Source organism: Pseudopodoces humilis, chromosome 25 (assembly GCF_049639895.1).
Source record: "Pseudopodoces humilis isolate 2021_Gansu_Grassland_sample_001 chromosome 25, ASM4963989v1, whole genome shotgun sequence".
Lineage (NCBI taxonomy): Eukaryota > Metazoa > Chordata > Aves > Passeriformes > Paridae > Pseudopodoces > Pseudopodoces humilis.
Genome location: NC_142224.1, coordinates 2,183,698 through 2,206,838, shown reverse-complemented (window position 1 = coordinate 2,206,838; position 23,141 = coordinate 2,183,698). Strand labels below are relative to the sequence as shown.

Here is a 23,141-nt window from a genome sequence, read left to right as displayed (position 1 = left end):
CCGCTGTCCGGTAAGGGTCCCGCTCCGGGGGTTCTGACCCACCCAGGGCCTGGTGAGGGGTCCGGATGTGCTGGGCTCTGTGAGCCCCATTGCCCGCTGAGGTTTCGGGGTGGTGGAGCCCCCGATCCCCGCTCAGACAGCCCAGTGTGGGGGGTCCTGCCGGTCCCTGGAGCCTGGTGCGGGCCCTGCCGGCCCCTGCCCAGCCATCCCGGCTGTGACAGCTCCCCGTGCCCGCCCCGCCATGCCGGCCCAGGGCCCCGCGGGGTCCCGCCGGCCGCTGCTGGCCCTGCTGGTCGCGCTGGGCTGGCTGCTGGCCCTGCAGCTGCTGCTGGACCTGCGGGCGCTGGGGCTGCTGTGCGGGGCGCTGGCCGTGCTCGGGGCCTGGCTGGGCCCCCCGGCCCTGGGTCCCCGCGGCCGCCGGCTGCGGCTGGAGCGCTTCGTGAGCCCCCTGCGCGCCCCGGCCTGCAGCCCTGCGGACGAGGGCCGGCTGGAGAAGGAGATCGCCAGCACCGTCCGTAAGGTGGTGCGGGATTTCGTGGCCTCCTGGTACCGCACGGTGAGCAGAGAGCCGGCCTTCGAGGCCGAGGTGGAGCGGGCCATGCTGGGGCTGGCGGCGGAGCTGAGGCGGCGGATGAGGCGGGTGGACCGGCGAGCCCTGGCCCGCCGCCTGCTCCTGCTCTGCGGGCAGCACCTGCAGAGCTTCCTGCGGGCACGGGATGCCCTGAGGGCCGACCCCAAGGGCGGCCGGACGCTGTGGAGGGAGTACAGCCGGCTGGCAGGGCCGCACCCCGCTCTGCTGAGCCCCGCAGCCGAGGTGGGCTGTGCCCGGGCCGCTGTGGACACGCTGCTGCGGGCGCTGGTGCCGTGGCCGCACCTGGAAACACGGACAGGACGTTTTGTTGTGGTGGAGCTGGTGGCCTGCAATGTGCTGCTGCCGGCCATCAGGAAGATGTCTGATCCCGACTGGATCAACCTGCTGCTCATTGGGGCGTTTTCCAAGAAGCCCCGGGGTGGGAAGCCCCACCCTGCACCCCGGGGGCCCGACTCCTTGCCTTTCCCGGCGCAGACGGACGCAGCTCCCGCCGGGTTTCCCCCGTCCCCGAGGGTTGTGGAGGGGCTCAGGAGAGAGGCAGGGGCTGCTGGAGAGGAGGTGAGCAGGTCATGCCATGCAGAGGAACCCTTCCTGTGCCCCCAAGCCCTGGGATCGCTCTTCCCCTGTGAGGGTTTGGAGCTGGAATCCCCTGCTCCTGACGTGGGCCAGGACACGGAGCTGCTGGCTCCCTCCCCTGCTGGAGAGCTCCTTGATGAACCCCCCCAGGACCCCTCTGTACCAGAGGGACCACCTGCCTCAGAAGATGGCACGGGGGACCTGGACCAGGGCCCTGGCCCCAGCTCGGATGTTGGCCTGCTTCCCACGTCTGCTTTGAGCTCCTGCCCTGACATCCAGATCGAGCCAGCTCTTGAGAAGGAGGAGGAAAGCCCAGCTGTTCCCAGGAGGTTCTCCTCACAAAGACCCTCCAGCCTGGGGAGAGATCTGGGGGCAGCAGAGGGCCCAGCACAGTTTCCCCCAGAGCCCGGGCAGAGCCTGCCCCTGCTCTCATCCTCCCCGACAGCTTCCATGAGCACCTTCAGCTTCGAGCCCCTGAGCAGCCCCGACGGGCCGGTCGTCATCCAGAACCTGCGGATAACCGGGACCATCACAGCCCGGGAGCACAGCGGGACCGGCTTCCACCCCTACACCCTGTACACCGTCAAGGTAAGGGTCCCACATCCCTGCTGCCACCTGGGCTGCTGTTTGGAGCTGAGGATTTGCTCTGTGTGTGTCTCCACAATAAATTTTGTCTGGTAGAGGGGAAATACCGGGCGCCGTGGCTGTTTGGCATAGGGATTCCTGTAGGGTCCTGTGGGGCTGGTTGAATCTTTCCCTGCTTTTGCTCCATCATGATTGGTTCCTTCGTCTTGAAGGAAGGGTTGGCTGAGGAATTGCTTGGCGGGGACTGGGGATTGAGGGCCCAGCAGGGAGTGGGATTGTTTTAGGACATGTCAGGATGATGCCTTTGCTTTCCTCCTCAGTATGAGACAGCCCTGGAGAGTGAGGCCGCAGGCAGCCTGCAGCAGGTGGCTTACCACACCGTGAACCGCCGCTACCGCGAGTTCCTCAACCTCCAGACCAGGCTGGAGGAGAAGCCGGAGCTCCGCAAGTTCCTGAAAAGTCAGTGCCTGCAGTAGCTGTCCAAGAAAATCCTTCTCCCTCTTGTCTCATTCCCTGGTCCTCTGCTCCGAGGGTTTCCTGCCCTGCTAATGCAGCTCTGGATGCTGGGCTGTGTCTCCTGCCCACATCCTCCATTGTTCTGTGCAGAGCTGGCTGGAGGAATGATTTATTTCTTCTGGAAGCAAATTCCAGTGTTTCAAAAAATTCCTCTTCCCATTCCATGACAGTTGGCTTTGTAGTTTTGCTCCATAACTCTGGATAGAAACACTGGTGTCTGTGTGTTACCTTGGGCTGATGCCAGGCAGTGTGTGGTGTGGGGATAGCCTTAATCATTAGAGCATTAAGGTTTTAATAAAGACTAAAATCTCTATTTAGATTTGAAAATTTAAATTTTTAATCTTGAAAATGTTGAGATTTTAAAACCTAAAATCTTTTCAGTTAAGGTTACTGTAATTTTGCTGTTTTCTCAACCTTGCCAGTGGGTTTGTTTCCTTTGTAGACATCAAAGGCCCAAAGAAGCTATTCCCTGATCTGCCATTTGGAAACATGGACAGCGATAAAGTGGAAGCCAGGAAAAGTCTGCTGGAATCTTTCCTGAAGGTGAGATGTCTGTGTGCCCCTGTGAGCTAAAAGCAGAGCTCAGGACAGCTTTGTGGAGGCAGTGGAGCACACCATGTCTCTTCCACATGACATGATCAGGTTGGGAGCTCGACTCTGAAATGATCTAAATCTCCATCTGTCCTTGCAGCAATTGTGTGCGGTCCCTGAGATTGCAAACAGTGAGGAGGTGCAGGAATTCCTGGCCCTCAACACCGACGCCAGGATCGCCTTCGTCAAGAAGCCCTTTGTTGTCTCCAGGATAGACAAGGTAGGAAAAGTGGGGAGCTGCTTACCTGAGCCCTTTCCAGCTTCCCCCAGAGATGCTTCCTAGGCTTCAGTGTCTCCTAGGAGCCAAACCCCTTTCTTTGTAGCTGCCCAGAAACCCATAAAGCTACAGAAGGTCAGAGCTCATTTAAAGAACCTATTTAATAGAAAATCCAGTGCAAGTCTCAAAACTCCTAATGTATTCAAGTAACAAGGATCAGTCCAGTAATTAAAGGCAGTGCTGGCTTTGCAGATTGTTGTCAATGCCATTGTGGACACCTTGAAGACGGCGTTCCCCAGGTCAGAACCCCAGAGCCCCACGGAGGATCTGAGTGAGTCTGAAGTGGATGGGAAATCCCAGACAGACGGGAAGAAAGCGACCAAGTAAGGGCTGCCTCAGCTTTGCAGAACAAGGAATTCATGCATAAACTCAGCTCATGGTGGGGAAGAACTTACTTGATGCCTTATGTGTTGGGTAGTAAATTCTGTCATGCTCTAGCTGAATTACTTTCTCCTTCCCCTGCTGAACTCGGCTATTTGAGCTCCATTTTATCTAAAGGGTTTCCCAGGAATGCTCAGGTTTCCACAGAGGGTGGGTTTCTTCCTAAGGGAGCTCTGAGGTGCAGCCATTTGCCAGCAGAGACACTAATGCTCCTAAGGAATTGCTTTTTAACCTTAAAATATGCATTGCTTATGTATGCAAGGAGTGATTGCAGAATAGAGCTGTAAATTATCTACCTGAAAAGTTCCCTTCTGCCTCTCCCATGTGTTCCACACAGTGGCCTTGCCCAGGAAACATTTAAATAGATATTTATTATAGTTATATTGATTTATATTTATTATATGTATAATATATTTATATTTATTTTAATTATAATATTTAATCTAATTTCATGTATGTTCCTCACCAAATGTTGGTGCTGCTGTCAGTGCCCAGCCTCATTGTGATTGTCTCATCAGTGATTCTTCCCTCACCAAGGAAGGGAAGATTCCTGCACAAGTATGGCTTTTTCTTTCCAAAAAGTGATGTTTTGCTGGAAAAAGCTGCTTTGGACAAAAAGACAAACTCAAAAAAGACAAGTTTGGAACCATCTTGGCTGAAAAGGACATTCCTTAATGATAAACAGGCTATTTTACAATTTGTCCCAAAATCCCAGTGTCCTCTCGTATCCTTCTTCTTGTGAGTGTTTATAATTGGATTTCACAATCCTGCTGAGTGTGTTTCATCTCAGAGGCTTTTCTGAACACTTCCCTGTGTGTGCTGCACTGCTCACACCTTGCTGACATCTGCCTACATCTCCCTGTCAGCTTCTGTGTAACCCCTCCCTGTGGAATGCTGGAAAACCTTGGCTCAGCTCAGGTATACATGGGGAAAAGTGTTTTAATTGTGTGGTTTCACTGCCATCTCTTAGTTATCCTGGAGGCAGGTGCTTTTTTTGAACCACTTCAGGTCTAATCAGATTTCTTAGCTTGGATGTGGACAGCAGTAGCAGGTTGTGGAGCTTGGCTGAGGCTGGAAGAGTCATGACTCAGCCTGCAGAGAAAACTGACTGTGCCATGGCTCTGCTTTTCAGGTCCAGGCTGAGGTTCTCATCTAGTAAAATCACTCCAGTGCTGAGTGTGAGTGAAGCTCACGACAGGATCGTGTACTCCATCAGGGAGGGCAGCGCTGTAAGTTCAGATCCTTTGTGATCCTTTCACAATCCCAATCACTGCTCTGTTTGGGAATAATCAACATCCATCAGGCTTGTGGCTGCTGCAGCCTTGTTGCCACATGCCAGCTCTTTGCAGAAGGACAATAAGCAGCCCTGGCTGTGCTGTTGGCTGCACCTGGGTGCAAGGCAGGAGGTGGGAGGTTGTCTGGGCATTGCAGACCCCAGGCTCTGTGACACTAACATGCTTTTGTAGGTCTCTGGCAGCCTGTCACTGGCTGCTATGGAATCCTTCATCCAGAAGCAGGAGAAGCTGCTGGAAGCAGCCCCCAGCAAAGCTCCTGAAGGCGAGGGAGGCAGAGAAGCCAAGGAAATCTCTGTGCAGGAAGAAATGGATGGGCTGAGCACAGCAGAGCAGGGAGCACATGTGGACACTGACTCTGGTGAGCTCAGCCCCCTCTGTTAGTGCTTGAATTTCTCTCCCTTGGTACTACAGCAGCTCCAACATCTGCAGGTTCAGCTTGAAAAGTCTTTAGGACCTGCTTTCCTGCCTGTTGCATCTTGATTGAAGGGAAAGCTAATGAGGTTTTCCAGTGCTCTTTGGTGATTGCTTTGGGTGTTGTTGCTGGTGTGAGCAAATTGGGTTTTGGCTCAGTTGTGTCACTGCAGATCTTCACCTTGGTGTGCTCAGCACAGTCACTGCACAAGGAAGTTTCTTAAGGACATGTTTCTTAAACTGGAAATGTCCTAAAATCAAGCTCTTACAAACTAAAAATTGGCCAAATTACAGTTTCCTTGTCATTTCCAGTTAGCCATGATATGTCCCTACACTATGAAGGCACCTTTTAAGATTAAGTTTAGATAGATTTGATGGGAGTAGCACAAATGTAATCTCAGTTTAAGGAATGATGTTCCATTTCAGATTCTAGAACCCTCTGAAGCACAGGGCTGCCCCAGAACACTTACCAGATTATCCTGAACACATGCAAAAATATGTTCTCTAATCTTTTTCTTGGAATAGCTGAGCTGTATCAGCTGGAACTTCCCAAAAATTTCTCTCCAGTGGTTCAAGTTTGGCAAGCTCTGACTGAAAGCACGTGTTTGTGACGGGATAGGCCTGGTGTTCTGAAACCCAGCCTGTGCTACCAGCTTTGCCTGTAATCTTGGGACACATGCCGTGGTTTTGGGGAAACAGGAGTGGAGTTGGAGGCCAGGGTTCTGCACAGAGCAGGCCAAGTTAGCTGAACTCTGAGGGAAATGGAATGTCCATGATCTCAAATGCTTGCAGGTCTGGGATGCTTCAGGCTGGGCTGGCAGGGTGAGGGGAACAAACGTCTGGATAAAAAGGCAAACCCATGTCCCTATCTGCTCATGGAGTGACTTCTGGGAAGTGGTTGGCCAGCAGCTCTCTGAGGAAGAGGATTTGGATGCTGTGGGAATAAATAGATTGCTGATGATGCTCCCTGTGTGAGGTTATGGGGAAGCTGAACAGCCTGCTCCAGACTGCACTGGAAAGTCAAGTCTCAGCTGGCAAAGCAAATGAGGAGTAACTTACGCATGGCCCAGAGCAAGAGGTGCCAAGTGCCCTGTCTTTTCCAAGTGAAATCCTGGAATTAATTAGTCCAGCTTTTAGGAAGAGGAGGAAAGGAGAGGTGTGGGGTCAGAATCCCTCTTCCCTTTCCAGTAGTAAATTGTGAGTGTAAATTATCCCAGTAGACAGAGAGGTTGGAAGATGAGGCATGAGGAGAGCCAAATCAGGGAAAGCTGCTGCACAGGATCTCACCTGGACAACAGAGCCGAGGCAGCAGCCCCAGGTCAGGCTGGTGGCCTGGGAGGGGCTGGGGCAGCTTTGTGGCACATCAAGGAGCTTGTCCAGCACAACACCTCAGGGCCAAACAGCATGAAAGTAATTCCTTAGCAAGTAGAAACTGTTTTTGCTGAAGGCTCTGACATCCTCCTGAGGATCAGAGGGAGGTTTGGTGTCCCAGGTCTGTGACAGTAGGGATATTTGGGTGTGTGGGTTTGTGCTTTAACTGGTAAATCTGGGTTATCCAGATGTGGTTCATCCCCCTTCCTGCCAAGACTGGGATCTGCCACACGATGGCAGCCCACAGCCACCAACAGAGCCTGGAAAACTGTTGGAAGAAGGGAAAGGAATGGGGAAGACCAGGATAATCAGTCCTCAGCAGTGCACCTCTTCCAGGCTACAGTCACCACCTGCTTTGTCACCTGTTTTGGGCACATGGCCATCCCTGTGCACGGACTGAGATTTGATAATCCTGCTGGTCAATGGAGAAGGAGCTGAGCCTTTGGTGCAGCCCTTGGTGGGAGACTGGGAAATCAGAGTGGGGAGGGCAGGGTCCCAGGCTGCCTGGGCTGCAGCAGGTCATCTGTGTGTGCACGAAGGGCCATGCTGGGGAGAAAAGAATGAGTTTGGGATGATGCTTTTCACCAGATTTGCCCTGAGGTGGCTTCTTCTTCTGCCCCTCCTCTTCCTCCTGGCAGATTCTGAGACAGCTTTGGCTGACCTGGCCCTGGACGTGCTTCGTCTGGTGCTGGTGGATCACTGGAGCTGGCTGTGCACAGAGAACATCCAGAAGGTCTTCAACCTGCTCTTTGGGACCCTGGTTCAAAGGTAAGGCCAAAGTCACCAACCTGGCTGCTCCCTTTGGACTCACAGTTGGAAGTGGAACTCATGCCTGACTACAGATAAATGCTGTGTGTGCATCAGCCAGCAAGGTTCTGTAAAACTGTAAGACTGTGGTCTCTGCTCTCACTGCTGCACCCCTCTGCTCAGCCTGTGCCTGGGGCAGGGACACAGAGTAGGGACAGGCTGCCTTTCCAGCTGGGATGGACTTGCCAAGCTTTCCTGGGGCCAGTGCCTCTGGGTGGTAAGGCTCAAGGCCAAGACACACAAACAGAGAATTCCTGTTTTTTGGTGTAAGTTGGTGACTATCACTAGCTGAGGATGTGGTTTTTTAGAGTACAAGGAAAGCCTTCCCTGAAGGGCTTGGGAGAGTCTTGAAGCAGTGCTTTTCCCACTCCTGTGCCCTTTCTTCTCCCACAGGCATCCAAAGCCAGCGTCAGAATGTGCAGGGCAGCTCATTATAACCGAGCTGGTAACTTAAGCTGCCCTCAGCAGAGATTGCCAGAGTGCTTTGAGGTCAGGGACTGCTGTCCTTCAGTCTTGGTCTGTGTGGCAGGAGGTGGGGGTTGCTCCCTCTTCTCCAGAATGGGCTCTGATCTCTTGGGAGCAAGCTGCAACCCAATCCGGGTGTGTAAGCATGGAGCTATGAGAGCTTCAATAGGCACATCATCACCTCCTAATAAGCTGTGTCCTGGTCACCCAGGGAGCCTGCAGCAGCCACACGTGGCATTGGCATTTTCCACTAGAGAAGCTGGGATACACACAGCACATCCTGGCTCTGGAAGGTGGAGGAGCTCTCTGAGTTGTGCTGGTGGATTAGAGTGAGGAATGTGTTTGTAGCTGCTCCACTTGAACAGGTCAGAGTGAACCCACATGTGCTGCAGGCAGAGCTTTGCCTGGGGGTGATATGGGGAAGTCCTGGGACTTCTTGGTGTCCCCATCAGTTCAGGGTGCAACTACAACCTCTTGAACAAACCCTCTGTCTGTGCTGAAATCCACACGTTGAGGCTGGCTCTGCTCTTGTTCTGGGACAGTCAGGAATCCCAGGGGACAGGGGAAAGAGCTGCACGGTGGGGACTGACCTATTGCCAGGAGAATGGCATTGCACCTGGATTGCTGCAGGGAACATTTTCCTCCCATTTCTGCTGCCTCTAGTTACCTCCACAGTGGAGAACTGGGAATGGGGAGCCTTCCTGCTGTTTTCCATTCACCCTGTCCCTGGGACTTGTACTCATTCGTGGCCCAGGTGGTCACCGCTGTCCTGAGCAGACCAGAAGGTCTCTAGCTCAGAGCTGCCTGTCCAGGGACACAGGATTGTTGGATTTGGTGACATTGCTCATCCATTTAATTATTTACAACTTGATCACTGCTTGGCCAGACCTGGCACTGCCATTCTGGCTGGCACTGTGTCTGGGGACCCTCTACAGGTGGGGAAAGTACCAGAAACTCTTCTGGGAGCATCTGCTGTTCAAGGAATTGTTGCTCCTGCCTCAGAGAACAGGCAGACAAACATGGGACAGCAGATGGATTTGTGCAGTGTCTTCAACCATTGCTGGTCACAAAGTATGAGTGGGCATTGTCCCTTCAAGAGGTTAGATCCTTCCCTGTTCCTGTCAGTGCTGGGTTAGGTGGTGGGGGATGAAGAGGAGCAGTCCTGGCACTGTTCTGTAGGGGCTGCTGCTGGATACTCCTCTGCCAGCTTGTATTTGGAGAGCAGGTGCTGCTCCTGCTGCCTTCTTGAGCTTCAGGATGCTGGTTCTGCTCTGGCATGAGACACTCGGTGCAGAGTGATAGAAATGACCACAAACTGACAAAACTGACACCAAGAATGAGATCCAGCTTCTCCCAAGAGCCAGTCCCCCTCTTCTTGGAGGACTTTCTCCCTTGGGCTGGTCGTGCTGTGCTGTGACCACACTGTTACTGATTGTGGGGCCTCCCGACCTGCTCCATTCCCTGTTCTCTGCAAGGAGCATCCCACCACACTCCTCCTTCCCCCCTTCTCCTCAGCTGGGATATTGGAGCCAGGCACCATCCGTCAGTTCCATGGCAGTGGGAGAGGAAGGCTCCATGACCGAAAAAGGGATTGTTGAGTAAAGGGCGGCCGCGTGTGCAAGCCCGGATCCACACTGCGCTCATCCCATTATGTAACAGGGAGTGATCCTTTTTTGGAGCTGAAGGGAGAGGCGGATGGAGGGGAGTGGGAATGACCCTGGGGCCGGGGATTGCTTCCAGCAGCCTCTCTGCGTGCTGGGGCCCTGCCTGTAAACAAACCCCGCTCCCGCCTCTGTCCGGCTCCGCTTCCCTCCCGCGGGCTGGGAAGGATCATCTCCTCCTCCCCTGGGAGTCTGCAGCAGGAACCTGTTGGCAGAGGGGGGGACATGGGGCTATTCTGGGCTCCGGTGTTCGGTGTTAGAGCCAAGAAGCATTTGGAGAATCTGGGTGCTTTTAAGAGCCTTGTGAGTCAAAGAAGTGTTAAAAATACACGGCAAACATGCAAACCACGCCGTGCTGTGACCCCACACCCTGCCCTGAGTTGTCCCCAGTGGCCGCAGGTCTGGGGTCTGCCAGTGCCCTGCAGAGTTGTGGACAGTGCTGGGGCCAGGGGGACAGCCACCACCTCTGCTTCCCCTTCCAGAGAGGGGAGCCCCAGCAGAGTGCCAGCATCCCAAGGGTGGACCCGGGAGTATTCAAGGGCAGATCCTGGTCTGTAAGCTTCTCCTGGCTCTTTCTCATGCAGCACAGCAGAAAGCCATGGCCAGCAAGCACTGAGTGGGGGGAAGGTGTCTAATCAGCCCAGCTGTCTGTGCCCTGGAACCTGAGCAGGGCTGGGACACAGAGTCTGTGCCAGGCTAGGAAGTGCCTGTCCCTGAAAGGAGCATGTGGAACTACTCAGGCAGCTTTGCTGGTGTCCTGTTCCACTGGGCATGAGTTAAAATAAATGCAAATCATCCCTGCCTTACCCACGAGCTCAGCACTGCTTGGCTTCCTGTTTGCTTTGGGTCATTCCCATGTTCCTCCAGGCTTTGTCCATGTCTCCTCATCCCTTGGCAAAACTGGAAGATTGGAGGAGGTGATATTCCAGGTGTGAGCTGTAGGTGGAGAACCAGGGATGCTTTGAGACTGACTGCAGGTGTCCATCATGCTTTTGAGAACTGGTTCTTGCAAGTTCATGCTGTTACCTTGGTGTTGGGCTCTTCTGGTGTGTTGCTGTCAGGCTGAGTGTCACAGGCACTTGTTAGTCGAGAAGGTCTGGAGCTTCAGAGAGCTGCTGGCTGGGTGCGTTCTTCTGATTTTCTCTTTGGTTTTCTTTGATCTCTGTGCCAGCAAAGAGCCTTGGCAGCCACCTTGATCCTCTTGACTGGAAAGTGCCACCAGCAAAGAGTGGTGCCTGACCCTCTTCAGTGTCCCTGAGTAAAGCTGGAGCAGCCAAGCACCCCTGGGCTGGCAGTGCTGGGAGCACAGTGCCCGTGGGCAGGGAGTTCTGCCAGCCCTGGGGCCATGGAGGGGCCGTGTCTGACAGCTGAGGGTGCTCCCACCTTCCTTTGGCTTCCTGGCTGCCAGGTACCACTCCAGCCTCAGGCAGCCCCTCTGAGTTTTGCTGGCAGAAAAAAACAGGCAGAAATGCAATTATCAATGCAGCTGGGGCATCTAAAGCCACTCATTCCCCTGGTTTGTTGCTTGGGGAGTGGATTTGGGCATGTTTGATGAGGACCTTTACAGCTGCACACGGAGGGGCTGTGCTGGCAGGCCCAGGTATGTGGCAGCAAAGTCCCTGTCCCTAAAAACCAGCCTAAAAGCAGTGTGGGAGTTGGGAATTAGGGGAACCAACCTCATGGCATCTTACTCCTCATTTCTGGATTTGCCTGTTTGTGTTGTAGCCGTGAGGAGCAGCAGGAACTGCAGCCTGTGGTATGTCAGTAAAAGCGATTTCAGGACTCTGTGTGTCTTCGTGTGTATATGTAAAGTAAATAAAATCAGCTTGGAAATGGGCCTCGATTCAGTTGTCTCCAAGCACCTGGAAATTTTGGATCTGGCTTTGAATCTCTGTCCCAAACAAAATTTTTTTCCCTCTTCTAGAAGCAGCATTCTTCCAAAAACAGCCACTAGAATGAAGCCAGCACTCCATGCTTTGATAATAATTGCAACATTATTTTAACTCTGATTCTGTTTCAACTGTTAACCATGCCAACTTTCTTCCTGGATTTAAAAAAGCTCAACAACTTCCTATTTCAAATAGAACAAAGAAGAAAAGGCTTGAGGGGAAGTCATGTCTCCCTGTTGGTTTTAGTTTTCCCTGGTTTTAGAGGGGTTAATAGTGGATTTATGTATTTTGATTCTGAAGTGGGCTAATGAAGCAATTGTTCCAAGCAGGGCCTGGCTGAGACAGCCTGGCCTCTCCCTGGGGCACCACTGGGAGCTTAATTGGCTCAATAAATACTCAAAGATGTTATCAAAAGCCAGGATGCTTTGTGAAAAATCAAGGAGGTTTGGGGACGATTATTTTAATCACGTACCTTTCCCCCCCTTTCCTGAGCCTCAAGGCATCACAGGAAGATCTAGGTTGGGAAAAGCAAAATCCAGAGCAATTTGGTTAATTCACTGCAGGGTGAAGACATTGGAGTCCTGGGAGCTTCCATGATTGCTTCTTGCAGCAGGTGTGTTTTGAGGGAGCAGCACATAAAATGGCACAGAAATCCCAGCACCAAGGGGTGGTTTCCTCCCTGCAGGGATGAATGATTGCCTACAGAAGAGAATGATGTATTTTTTTCCTCTCTGCCCCACTGTAAGATGTCCTGCACATCTCCCAGAGCTTCTGCCTGGGTCAAGCAGGTAGGAAAATCCCTCTGCCCTGGATGTCCCCAGCCAGGTCCAGGACAGGTTATTTGCATCTCTAAAGGTTCACAGGGCAGGAACATTTCAAGGAGAATTTACTTTATGCAGAAGTTTAAAAGGCCTCAGGATGCTTTGTGTTCTTTGATTTATGGAGGGTTTTTTTCCTCTTCTTTCCTGTTTCCTTCCTCAGCACAGGGACAAGTGTGAGGCTGATTTGAAGGTGCTGAGCTGAGCGTGCTGCACGTGTTTCTGGAGTGTGGAGAAGGTGAATTTAGGCTCAGGTAACAGGTGCTGAAAGCTGAGCCTCAAGACAAAAACCCTCCATTTGTGTTTTTCAGTTCTTGCTGTGCCCACTGCAGCTGTTGCTTCATTTTCACAGGGTTTCCTCAGAAGGGTTTTGCAGTCAAAGCACTGAAATGTTGCTCCACTTGAACCCTTGAGTTAAGGATAATCTTGTTATCTTTATGTTATAATTATCTGAGGAGGAATTTGGGGAACAAGAACTGGTAAGGCAGGGATGGTCTGGTGATTTAAGCACCAGACTTTCTTAATTTCAGAGTCATGCTTGAATGCCTCTTGCTTTCCAGATGTTGCTTTTTTTCTTCAATCCTTTTCACTACGTTGGTCCCACAGGCCTTTTTTGAGCTTCTGGATATCCACACTGTATTCCTTAGGGAAAGGGGGCCATGTTTGGGGTGGGCAGCAGTCAGTGTTGAGCTGGACATGCTAGTTTAGTATATTTTAGAGCTGTTTGTATTTATACAGCTAAAGCAGAGAGGTTTTCTCCTCTCTGTTGTCTTCTAGCCTGGCCTTCAGTGTGTTTATTTAAATCCTTAAAACCCCTGGGTTCGAGGAAATCACAATTGCTGTTGCTTCAGATTTCAATTACAGTCAGCATATTTAACTTGACTGGTCCTTAGCTGAAGTGATCTCAGTTCTTATCCTCACCTTGATGGAGAGCAGAGCTTTACCCACTTCTGGCAGTTGTAAGTCTGGAGAGTTTGACATCTCTTAGTACATCTTTAATGTCCAGACTAAGCAAATCCAACCTGTCCAGGCTTTGCTTGCTGAGCTGAGCTCTCTGGACAGTCCAGCTAAGTGAGTGGATCCAGCCAGGTAAAACCAAGCCCATTGAGAGTTCCTGACCCTCAGGCTGCCTTCCCTCCCTCCTAGCAGCCCTTGTTCTTCCTAGGAGCCCAAGGAAGGCCAAGGTTTTCACCCCCCAGGCATTGTTTTTCATTCCCAGGGCCTTTTTATCATAATGGACCCCATCAGCTGACCTTGGAGTTGCAGCTTAAACCGTGGCATTAATTTTGCTCTTCTTTAGCAGCCATTTCATTCCTCCACTAGCAGCTATTTCAAACAGAGGCCCCTTACAGCATGGGCAAGTTATGCCCCTCCAGATTATCTTCCAGGCCTCAGTAGCCTTTGCAGTCTGGCTCTTTGCATTGGGCACTATCAGAGCATTCTGAGCCCAGGAGATCACTTTATCTATTTCTGGTCTCAGCCTAAGTGTAAGGAGATGGTTCTGTGATGGGTTTATTTTTTCTTTCTAATTAAGGCTATTTCTTCATGAAATAGCAGAATGAAAATAGTAACTCATCAGCCATCCAAAAATATAAATAAAAAAATAAGAGAGGTCTATTTATGTTTCTTGGTGGATTTATTTCTACCTGGGAGCAGCGTGTGTGTGCTTTCAGTGTGGCACATGAATCTCAAAGGCCTTTAATAGCACAAAAAATCATCTGTGACCTGCTGGTGAAGGTCAGCTTTGAACCAGCAGATATTTGGAGTTCCTGAGGTGTTAATCTCAATCATGGTGCTACAAGTCTGCATGATGGAAAGGTCAATTTGCCATTTTCTGGGCTTTACTCAGGTAGGAATTTTCAATAAAGTTGGTGTGGCTCTCTCTGAGTTGTAACTGTGGGAGTTGAGGGGGCATTCTTGGGATGTCCTGTGCAGGGCCAGCAGCTGGACTTGACTTTGCTTGTGGGTCCCTTCCAATTCAGGATATTCTGTGGTACTGTGAATTACTTTGCTCCTCATGGTTTAAATGCTGCTGGTGTGGCCTCTGTGTGTGTTGGAATGGAATGTGATTCCCCAAAATGGTTGTTGATTGTTGACTGTGGTTGAGAGGAGGGAGGAAAACTCTTCATGACAGGTCACTGTGTTCTGAGATTTTCTTTTGAAGCCTCAGCTGTTCTCCCAGAGTGGATTTAGAGCCACATGGACCAGTCTTGACAGTTCTCCTCTTCCCAGTGCCTTTGGAATGGCTCCACACACAGACAGACTGGCAAAAGGGAACTCTGAGCTTCAGTCTGTGTTCCATTTGCACCTGCCTTTGGTTTCTCCTTTTCTTGTCCCACTTCCTGTTTAGTTCCTTGATTTTTCCTTGTAAACTTTGTGGGTTTGGATGCTCCTTCCCCAGCTGTCTGACCACTGTGTACTGGGGCAACTTGGCTTCTTCTCAGGAGCTGTGCAAGACCCATGGAGCCATTCCCATATCCTGCCCTCTGCTTCCCAAAGCTGCCAGCCTAAGGAGGAAAATCCATCAATGGTGTTTCACAACTGTGGCAATCCAGACCTGTAAGCACTTGCCTGCTCACAGTCTGTGCAGTGTGATCACACTGAGGTGTTACTCAGGGGCCTTGTTGCCTCATTCCGGTGTTTTCAGGGATGTACACGAGCTGGAAACGGGGTTGTTTGTGTGGGGCCTTCCAGCATTTGTCAGTTCTCACCTTGCTCTTGAGCTGTCTGGAAACGTGTGTTGTCCTCTGTAGGTTCAGCTTTCTCTCTTGTCCACTATTAGCTTGATTTTTTTGCTATTTTAGGAACGTCCCTACAAAAAAAGCTTGTTCTTTGCTTTCTGCAACCTTTTAAAGGCTGGAAAGTGGCTGATGCTGTGATGAGTTTGGAGTAAATGCTCAGTGTGATCCCCCTTGGTGCAGGGGTGACTCTGCAGCTCTGTCCCCAAGTCTCTGAAGTTCTGTTCCTTGTCAGATGTTTTCTCAGCTAGGAGAGCAGGTTGTGTAAGAAAACATGTTAATGAAAAACCATGTTAATGAAAAACCGTGTTAATGAAAACTCTTGCCCCTAGAGAAGTCACAGTTTAACACTTTAATTTGGTTGGGAATAGCTGGAGGGTTTACCATGATCCAGAGTGTTAAAATCTGCTGATGGCTGGAGATTAAAACCCTTTCCATTTTATTTCCAATGTGGCTTTTCCCAGGCAGGACTGGGATGTGACATTCTGTCCTCTAAGACAGGTGGAAGGTTTGCACCTCTGGCATTACCTCGTAGCAGTGTCTGTACTCCATGTCTGTGGCGATGCTGAGCGTGAGGGATGCACTTCCCCATTTCCAGTGCCAGTCCTGGGAGCACCAGGAACATCACCTGTGTCCCTTGCTCTGAGACATTCCAGCCCTTACCACTGCACTGAGACTCCTTTTCAGGATTTTAAATGTCCTTTGCTTTCCAGCTGCCATTTCCCAGGTGTGCATCCCTCAAGAACTGCTGTTTGCACCTCATTTCCTGCTGCCTAAAGCCAGGCAGTCCCATCTCACATGATGCCAGCCTGCTTCCTTTGCCCTGCTTACCTTTGGGTGTTGCTATTCCCCACTCCCCAGCTGTGGGGAAGGACACCCTTGGCCCGAATGCCTCGCCCAGGAAGAATGCAGACAGTCTGGCAGAGCGCAGGTTAAATAAAGTTTGCCTTGGCAGGGCTCTTGGATGTACTCGGAGCTGCCGGGGCGTAGTGGTGACGGAATTGCAAGCATGAACACCAGCTGCCAAGAGGAATGGGTCTCCTGGCCCTGCTGGCTGACTCCTGTCCTCTGGGAATCTTGAGGAACTGGCCAAATCACAAGTCTTCTCCCTACCCCGGTGCCGTGCCGACACTCCCAGCTTCGCTCCGGAGCCTCGCGCCAGTGAGGCCAACAGTGCTGCACCCCGAGCGCTGCTAAATCAAGGAACCATCCTGTGGGATTCATCCATGGCCTCTCCTGACTCTGAGGGGAAAGATTTTAGGCAGTGCAAGTCCTGACTGATGGCTGTGGCTCGTGCTGTGACATGGGAAGCGATTTCACATCTGGGCAGGAGGGTCCATCCGTGTGGTTGGTTCAGGAACTGCCTGGCCAGCCCTTGAGTGGTGGGGACACAACATCCCAGTGCAGCTGCAAACACCTCCAAGCCCTTTTGTGGAGCAGGGATTTGGGGATTTGGCAGGGGGTTACTGTAGAAAGGGCACAGTCCTGCCCCAGCAGGAGGGACCATCAGCACTTCAGTTGGATTTTGGATGGGAGCAAAAAAATTCTTGGCTGTGAGGGTGGGGAGACCTTGGCACAGGGTACCTGGAGAAGCTGTGGCTGCCCCATCCTTGGAAGTGTCCACGGCCAGATTGGATGGGGCTTGGAGCAACCTGGTCTAGTAGAAGGTGTCCCTGTCCAGGGTGGAATGAGATGAGCTTTCAGGTCCCAAAATCTAACCATTTGGGGATTCTGTTGTTTCACTGCTTGCCATCAATGGGTGGAGCAGGACTGGGCAGCAGGATATTCATGGTTTGTCATCCTTGCAGTGTGTTTTAGTCTCCAGGAAAGACATCCTTGACTGTATTGGTAGCAGAGGGACTGATGAGAGGAGCAGAGGCTGCCAGAACAGGGCTCATGTCCTTCCAGTCCTTCTTGAGGGTTGTCTGTAGTTAAACACCAGTTCCTCCAGCTCTAACTCAGATGTGCTTGGAGACAACTTAGGAGCTTCGGGCCAGATGTATCCCTGAGCTGGGCTTCCTTTAGTGACCAACGATTCACTTGGGTTCCTGTGATTAGCAGGGTGATGAGGCTTTTCATGGCCTTTGCTTTTCCCATTTGTCTCTAACACCAGAAACATAGCCCATTTTTGGTGCATGGAAAACTCAGCTAATAAATACTTGTGAAAATCTTGGGTGTACAGACATGAAAACTCCATGTTAACAAACCCAAGGAAGCTGATTCACCCCTCCAGGGCTCTTGATGGGTGGAAATATCCCAACTTGGTTCCAAGCCAGACTGTTCCTGACCTTTCTCTCTCTCCCTGTTCCTGCAGGTGGCTGGAAGTGCAGATGGTCACCCTGACCTGCACCCAGCGCTGGGTCCAGTACCTCCAGTTGCTGCAGGAATCCATCTGGCCTGGAGGAGTTTTACCAGCAGTGCCTAAACCCCCCAGGACAGAGGAGCAGAAGAAGGCAACAGCAGAGCAGGCCCTGCAGAGCCTGATGGGGATCCTGCCCAGTAAGTGTGTTCTGGAGATTTGTCAGCTGCCCTTGGGATGGGAAAGTGGCTGGGGAGCACTCCAGTGCACTGGGATCTCTGGAAATGTGGTTAAATGCAGAGATGGAGGCTGCTCATGCCAAGGCACTGGGGAACCTTCATGACCCTTGAGGTTTGATGGTTTCCTGCAAGCAAAACCCGGAGTTTTGCAGTTCTGGATAGTTTGTGTAAGGATTTGGGAAGCAGCCCAGCTCGGAGGGAAGGGATGCGTGTCTCCCGTGTGTAGCCAGGCCATGATTCAGTGCTCACAGTTCTGCTCCAGGGCAGGGCTCAGGACAGCTCTGCTCCCACCTGCTGCCAGAGGGTGCTGTGGTGAGGAATGTCACCATGCAAAGCCTGTGCCTTTTCCACTGGCCTGAAATCCCAAGCCCAGCTGCACTGGATTTCCCTCTCTTGAAGTTTGACACGGGGACCTTTGGCATTAAAGCAGCTGCTGCCTAATCCATGTGAGTGCAGTCTGAACTTTTAACTCCTTGATGTAGTGTAAAGGGCCCTCACTGTCCTTTGAGAATGAAAAAGCACTGTTGGTATGTGCCCTTCTAGCCAGGAATGCTTTCCTGGCACTCCCTCCTGTCCCAGCCTCAGAGCACCATCATAAGCTTTGATTCAGCACCCACCAGGAGAAGACTGACCTGTGGAAATATGCAGTTCTAAAGCTTTGTTTCCCACACTTACAGATGTGATCCAAGAAATCCTTGGGACCAGTAAGTGTCGGATGAGCTGGAACCTGGTGCTGGAGTCTCTGAGCCAGCCTGTGATAAACAGGTATGTGATTGTGTTCTTTACCCTGGTGGGGTCTGAGAGCTGTGCCCAGGGTTTCCCAGTGCTGCTTGGCATCAAATTCAGCTTATTATTCCAGACTTGCAATATCGGGGAGCATCTGCGTGTCCAGGACCTCAGTGTGGCTGTAGATTATTGAGCCAGTCACGTTAGTTATGTTGTTTGGCCTGCTTAGTTAGTGGATGTCAGGGAAGTGAGACAAATCCTGGTTTAGTTTGGTTCTGGAGGAGCTGGAGGTCTGTGTGGGGGGTGTTTCTGTCTATTCCCAGTGCTGTGAGTCTGGAAGATGAGGGTTTGATGATGGACAGCAGAACATGAGGGTCAGACTGGACATCAGGAGGTATTTCCTCACTGAAAAGGTTGTTAAACATTGAAAAGGGCTGGCTGGGATGGTGTTGGAATCCCCATCTTCTGAGGTGTCCAGGGAACAACAGGACATGGCACTCAGTGCTCTGCTCTGGTTGACAAGGTGGGGATTGGGCACAGGTTGGACTCAGTGATCTCATTCTTTTCTGTCTTCAATGATCCTGTGATCCTGTTAAACACATGTTTTGCTCCAGAAGATGCATTTGTGTTTTCTGTGCTGCTCAACAGCTTCAACACTCATTGGTTGGGGGAGGTGAAAAAAGGCTGGACCACCTCTGCAAACATTTCTCCTGGGGACCCAGTATTGTTCTCTCTCCCCTGGAACACTCCTTCCTAGTGCTGGGCTTTGCCTCCCACACCCTGACCAGCCTGAGATTTGTCTTTTCTCCATTCCAGGCACCTGGTGTTCTGCCTCCTGGACATTCTGCTGGATTTCTTGGTTCTGAAGGAGCCTGAGGCTGCAGCTGCCACACCGTGTGCCTGCAGTGGCCTGGACAAAGGTGTCCCAGCACTTTAACCAGGGCTGGTGCCCCAGCAGTGGAGAAGTGCCACAGGCATGGAGGGATTGGATTTTCAGCCTTTATTGAACGTGCCTGGAAGCTTCTTGTAAGGAATTTCTCCAGCCAGTGCTAAATGGAGCTGCTTCCAGGCTTCTCTGTTCCAGGTGGGTGGTGGATCAAACCCAGAGTGAGGGGTCGAAGATGTTGTGCAGCATCTGTTCCATTGCTGACCTGATGGAGAGCCTGGAATGAACCAGCCTGACCAGTTGGAGAAGGATCCACAAACCCCAAGGGCCTTGTTCCACCCTTCTGAACATCTCTAACATCTACAGGCAGAGAAGGCAGGAGATTTGCTTTTGTGCAGTGTGGTCCACCTGGCACTGAGAGAGTTGGTGTGATGGGATCTTGCTGATGAATGTTTCTGCAGGTGAAGGGAGGTGCAGTGCTGTCCCTGCTGTCTGAGCAGCCTGCCCTGTGCCTGCTCTGCACCACCCACGGCACCAGAAGGAAGATGGGGAAAGGATGGAGTGTGGAGATGTGGCCTGAACTTCAGCATCCAACTGCCCAAATACCTGGAGGTGAGAGCAGGGCTCAGAGGTGCTGCCCTGCCTTAGGGACACAGATCAGCTGCTTCTCCCCTCCACTGCTCTAGTTCTCCACTGAACAGTAGGGTGCAGGCAGGCTGTGATCCTGGGAAAGAGACTCTCCTCTGGCTAGGGAGGAGTGGTAGCTTGGCTGAACTTCAGGATTCACTTATACTGTGCTTTCTGAGTCACCTTTTAGTCCCTAGGACAGTCACCTGGAAGGCACAGGACAAAAGGAGCTGACCCATGTGGGACACAGCAAGTAAATCAGCTCTGGATGATTTACTTCCAGCTCAGGAAGCTCTGGAAGAGGAATGAGTACCCTGAGCCCAGGGGGAATCCTGGGTGTGTGTCATGGACAGGCAGTGGGTTAGACCCCAGCAAAGGGCCTGTGAGCACTGCCTGAGCCCTGCTGTTCATGGCTGTGTCACTGGGCTTTGCTTTGCAGTGCTGCTGCAGCAGCTCCGAGCAGGGCTCTGGAAAGCTGCTCGGGTCATGGAACGTGGATTTGGAGCTGCTTCTCCAAGTTGTCCAAGACTTGAGTGGTTTTGTGAGCATTTAATGTTGCTCAGCAATCAGGTTCCTGTGAGTGCAGGAGGACTCAGAGTGCACCAGCAGACCAGTCTGGTGACCTTTGGTGTATTTTCTGGGAGAAACAGGGGCTGACCAGTGCTGGCTGTGGCTGCTGGAGGTGTTCTCTGCAGATCAAAGGAGACACCACACAGGATCACATGTAGTGTCTGTGCTGCAGGACCAGATGGGTTCATCTCTCACAACCATGGAAGAGTTGGTTCTGCATGCCTGCAGTTTCTTGGAGCTGGATGCTCCATGGTGTGTTTGGACAGAAGGCATTTTAACTCCAACATTCCTATTTTGCTCTTCCCAAAGGAGCTGCTCAATAATGGATACACAACAGTGTGAGCTACTCTGTGCTTCTGCTGTGTGAAAATAACAGGGAGGGATCATGTTGCTACAAGCAAATAGATTTTTAGGGAGCTGTAAGGACATCCCAAGAGCAGGCAGAATCCAATGTCATGAAGAAAATCAATTCTGCATCACTCTTGGAGCCATTTCTCTGCAGGGAGGCTTTGGAGATGGTTGGAGTGGTTGGAGATGGAATGGAGGATTGGCCACCTGCTTGGAGAAGAAGAGGTGTTTGCTAAGTAATTTAAGAGTGGCTGAGGTAGAGATTGCTTTGGGATAATCCCAAATGGCCAAGCAGCAGTCTGGGAAGCAGGACTCAGATATATCCTTAAATATCTGCTTGGAGCAGCTGCTTCACCTTGTCTGTCACTGCCAGGCTCCTGTTTCCCTCCTTTTTCCTCCTGTTTCCATTTCCCACCCCGGGAGGGGGACAAGGCCCCATCAACCAGAGATGATGCAGCAGAGCCCTGTTACACTTGGTGACTTCCCAGATGTTCCTGGTGCTCTTGTTTGCTGTTGCTTCCTAATTAATTGTGTGGCTTTGGAGCACCAGGACTGTGGTCTGTCATTGATTAAGGATAATATATAAAAGTTATATATAAATAAAAAAAGTAAGAGGCTTGGCTGAAGAGGATCATGGAGAGCAAATTATCCATTGCCAGCTCCAGGTTAGGGCAAAAGTCTAAAATAGTCCCTGCACAAGCTGGATGTGGCACTGGAAGGATGAGCTGACACTTCTCCATTGCCAGGAAGCCCAAATTCTCCCTGCTTTTAACCCCCATCTCTGAAATGATGCAAATGACTGAATATTCAGTCCTCCAGGTGAAAACAATGTGTGATTACTGCCAGTTTGGGAGCTGGTGCTTTGCTGGGCTGCTGCAGCGATGATTGGGGGTTGTCCCCAACAGCAACATGCCACTGTGTTGAGGTACAAAGAGCTGGGACAGAGAGAGGGAAAGGAGATTGACTTCTGAGCACTCTCAAGGCAGAGAGGATTTAGGAACAGAACTAAGGAGTTTGAATTGCAAATTGGTTGTTTTACTCTCCAGAATCCCCTTTCTTGTCTCAGATATGAGGGGTTTGAGCCCTTTCTCATGCTCTCACTGGCTGGGCTTCAAATTCCCATTCTTTCCTTGGGAGATGGTAGTGCAGCCTTAGAGCTGAGGGGAAGTGCCCAGGAGCAAATAACCCCTCTCTGCATCGTGTTGTTAAGGAGTAAAACAAATCCAATAAAAAGCTCAGCTTTTCCTTTTACTGTGAGTTCTTTGCCTCAATGTGATTTTGGGATTAAATTGAACACAATGGTGGCAGATACAAACTTCTGCATTCAGGTGGGCTGAAAGTTTATTTCCATTGGACTAAGACTAGAAAAACTGCTTTGGTAAAACAAATAAAGTCAACAAAAAAATTTAAGCTCACACAGTGTGTCATATTCCCAGCAAGCTCCTTTTTTCTGCAGGAATTTGTAGAAGGAATTTGCAGAAGGCTCCAGCCACTTCTCTAAAGAGCAGGTGGTGAGAGCAGCCAGATTTGATCTCAATAAAGAGTTGCAGCCTTGTGTCACGTTAGGTAAAGAGCAGTACCTGCCTCAGGTGGGTGCTCAGCTCTCCCTCTCCAGGTCCTTCTGGCTGTGTGTGATCTGCCTCCAGCCCACCACTTGCTGATTTTGTGTTTCCTTTCCCACTGCCTTAGTTTCCCACACCTTGACTGGAGGCTTCCTGGAAGCAGGGATTGGCCCTGTGTATGGCTGAGTGCAGTGGTGTAGAGCTCCAAGGTGTCACTCTAAGCTAAATAACTGTTTAACTGTGTTTTTAAGGGAAAAAAGTCCTGCCATGCACTGACTCCCTGTCCTATTTCCTGTACTCAACCCTTTGTATCAGCTATTTGTGGTGCTGTTGGAGTCTGTGTGGAATTGTGCTGCCTGGAAAACCCATTTCATTGTTAAATGGGGAGCAAACCTTCACTCCCATGTACTTGTGTGCAATAATACTTTATTTCAAACTTTACTTCTCTGTCAGAGTCTAAAATTTGCCTTTGGTCTCTTCCTCAGGAAGAGAAGAACAAGTGGGGAAGAGGCTGGGTGTGAGTGGGAAGGGGAGGATTTGTCTCCCAGGTGCCACAAAATGCCTGGCTGGGGCAGCAGGGCAGTGGGTGTGGGACAGGTTTTCCCTCCTGGCACACACTGGGGCTGCTCAGACATGGGAAAGACCAAAGTCTTTAAATCAGAGCAATTTCCCACCCCATCAGCTTTGCTGCTTTCTCCCTGACACAAACTCCTTGATTTAGGCTCTCCAGGGAGTCTAAAAGCAGGGAAGCAATGTGGATTATTTGCCTTTCTTCTGGCAAACAGGGAAAGACTCCTCTGGAAGCAGGGATTGTGCAGAGCCATCTCCACATCCCTTGTGCAGCGCTGCTTAGGAAGCTTTCCTTGCTCTCAGTGCTGGAGGGGGAAAGCTGGTAAGCTGGCAGGAAATAG

At 51.3% G+C, this 23,141-nt stretch overlaps 1 protein-coding gene across 1 annotated transcript; it reads left to right on the top strand.

The window, feature by feature from the left end:
- The first annotated feature begins 241 nt into the window (after positions 1–241).
- SNX19 (sorting nexin 19) lies at positions 242–22,671 on the top strand. Its single transcript, XM_005528500.3, has 11 exons — positions 242–1,756; positions 2,074–2,212; positions 2,712–2,812; positions 2,961–3,080; positions 3,330–3,460; positions 4,651–4,747; positions 4,985–5,171; positions 7,234–7,363; positions 17,288–17,472; positions 18,189–18,276; positions 19,054–22,671. The coding sequence occupies exons 1-11, from the start codon at positions 242–244 to the stop codon at positions 19,172–19,174; spliced, it is 2,814 nt and encodes a 937-aa protein (XP_005528557.2). The 3' UTR covers positions 19,175–22,671.
- Positions 22,672–23,141: the final 470 nt, after the last annotated feature.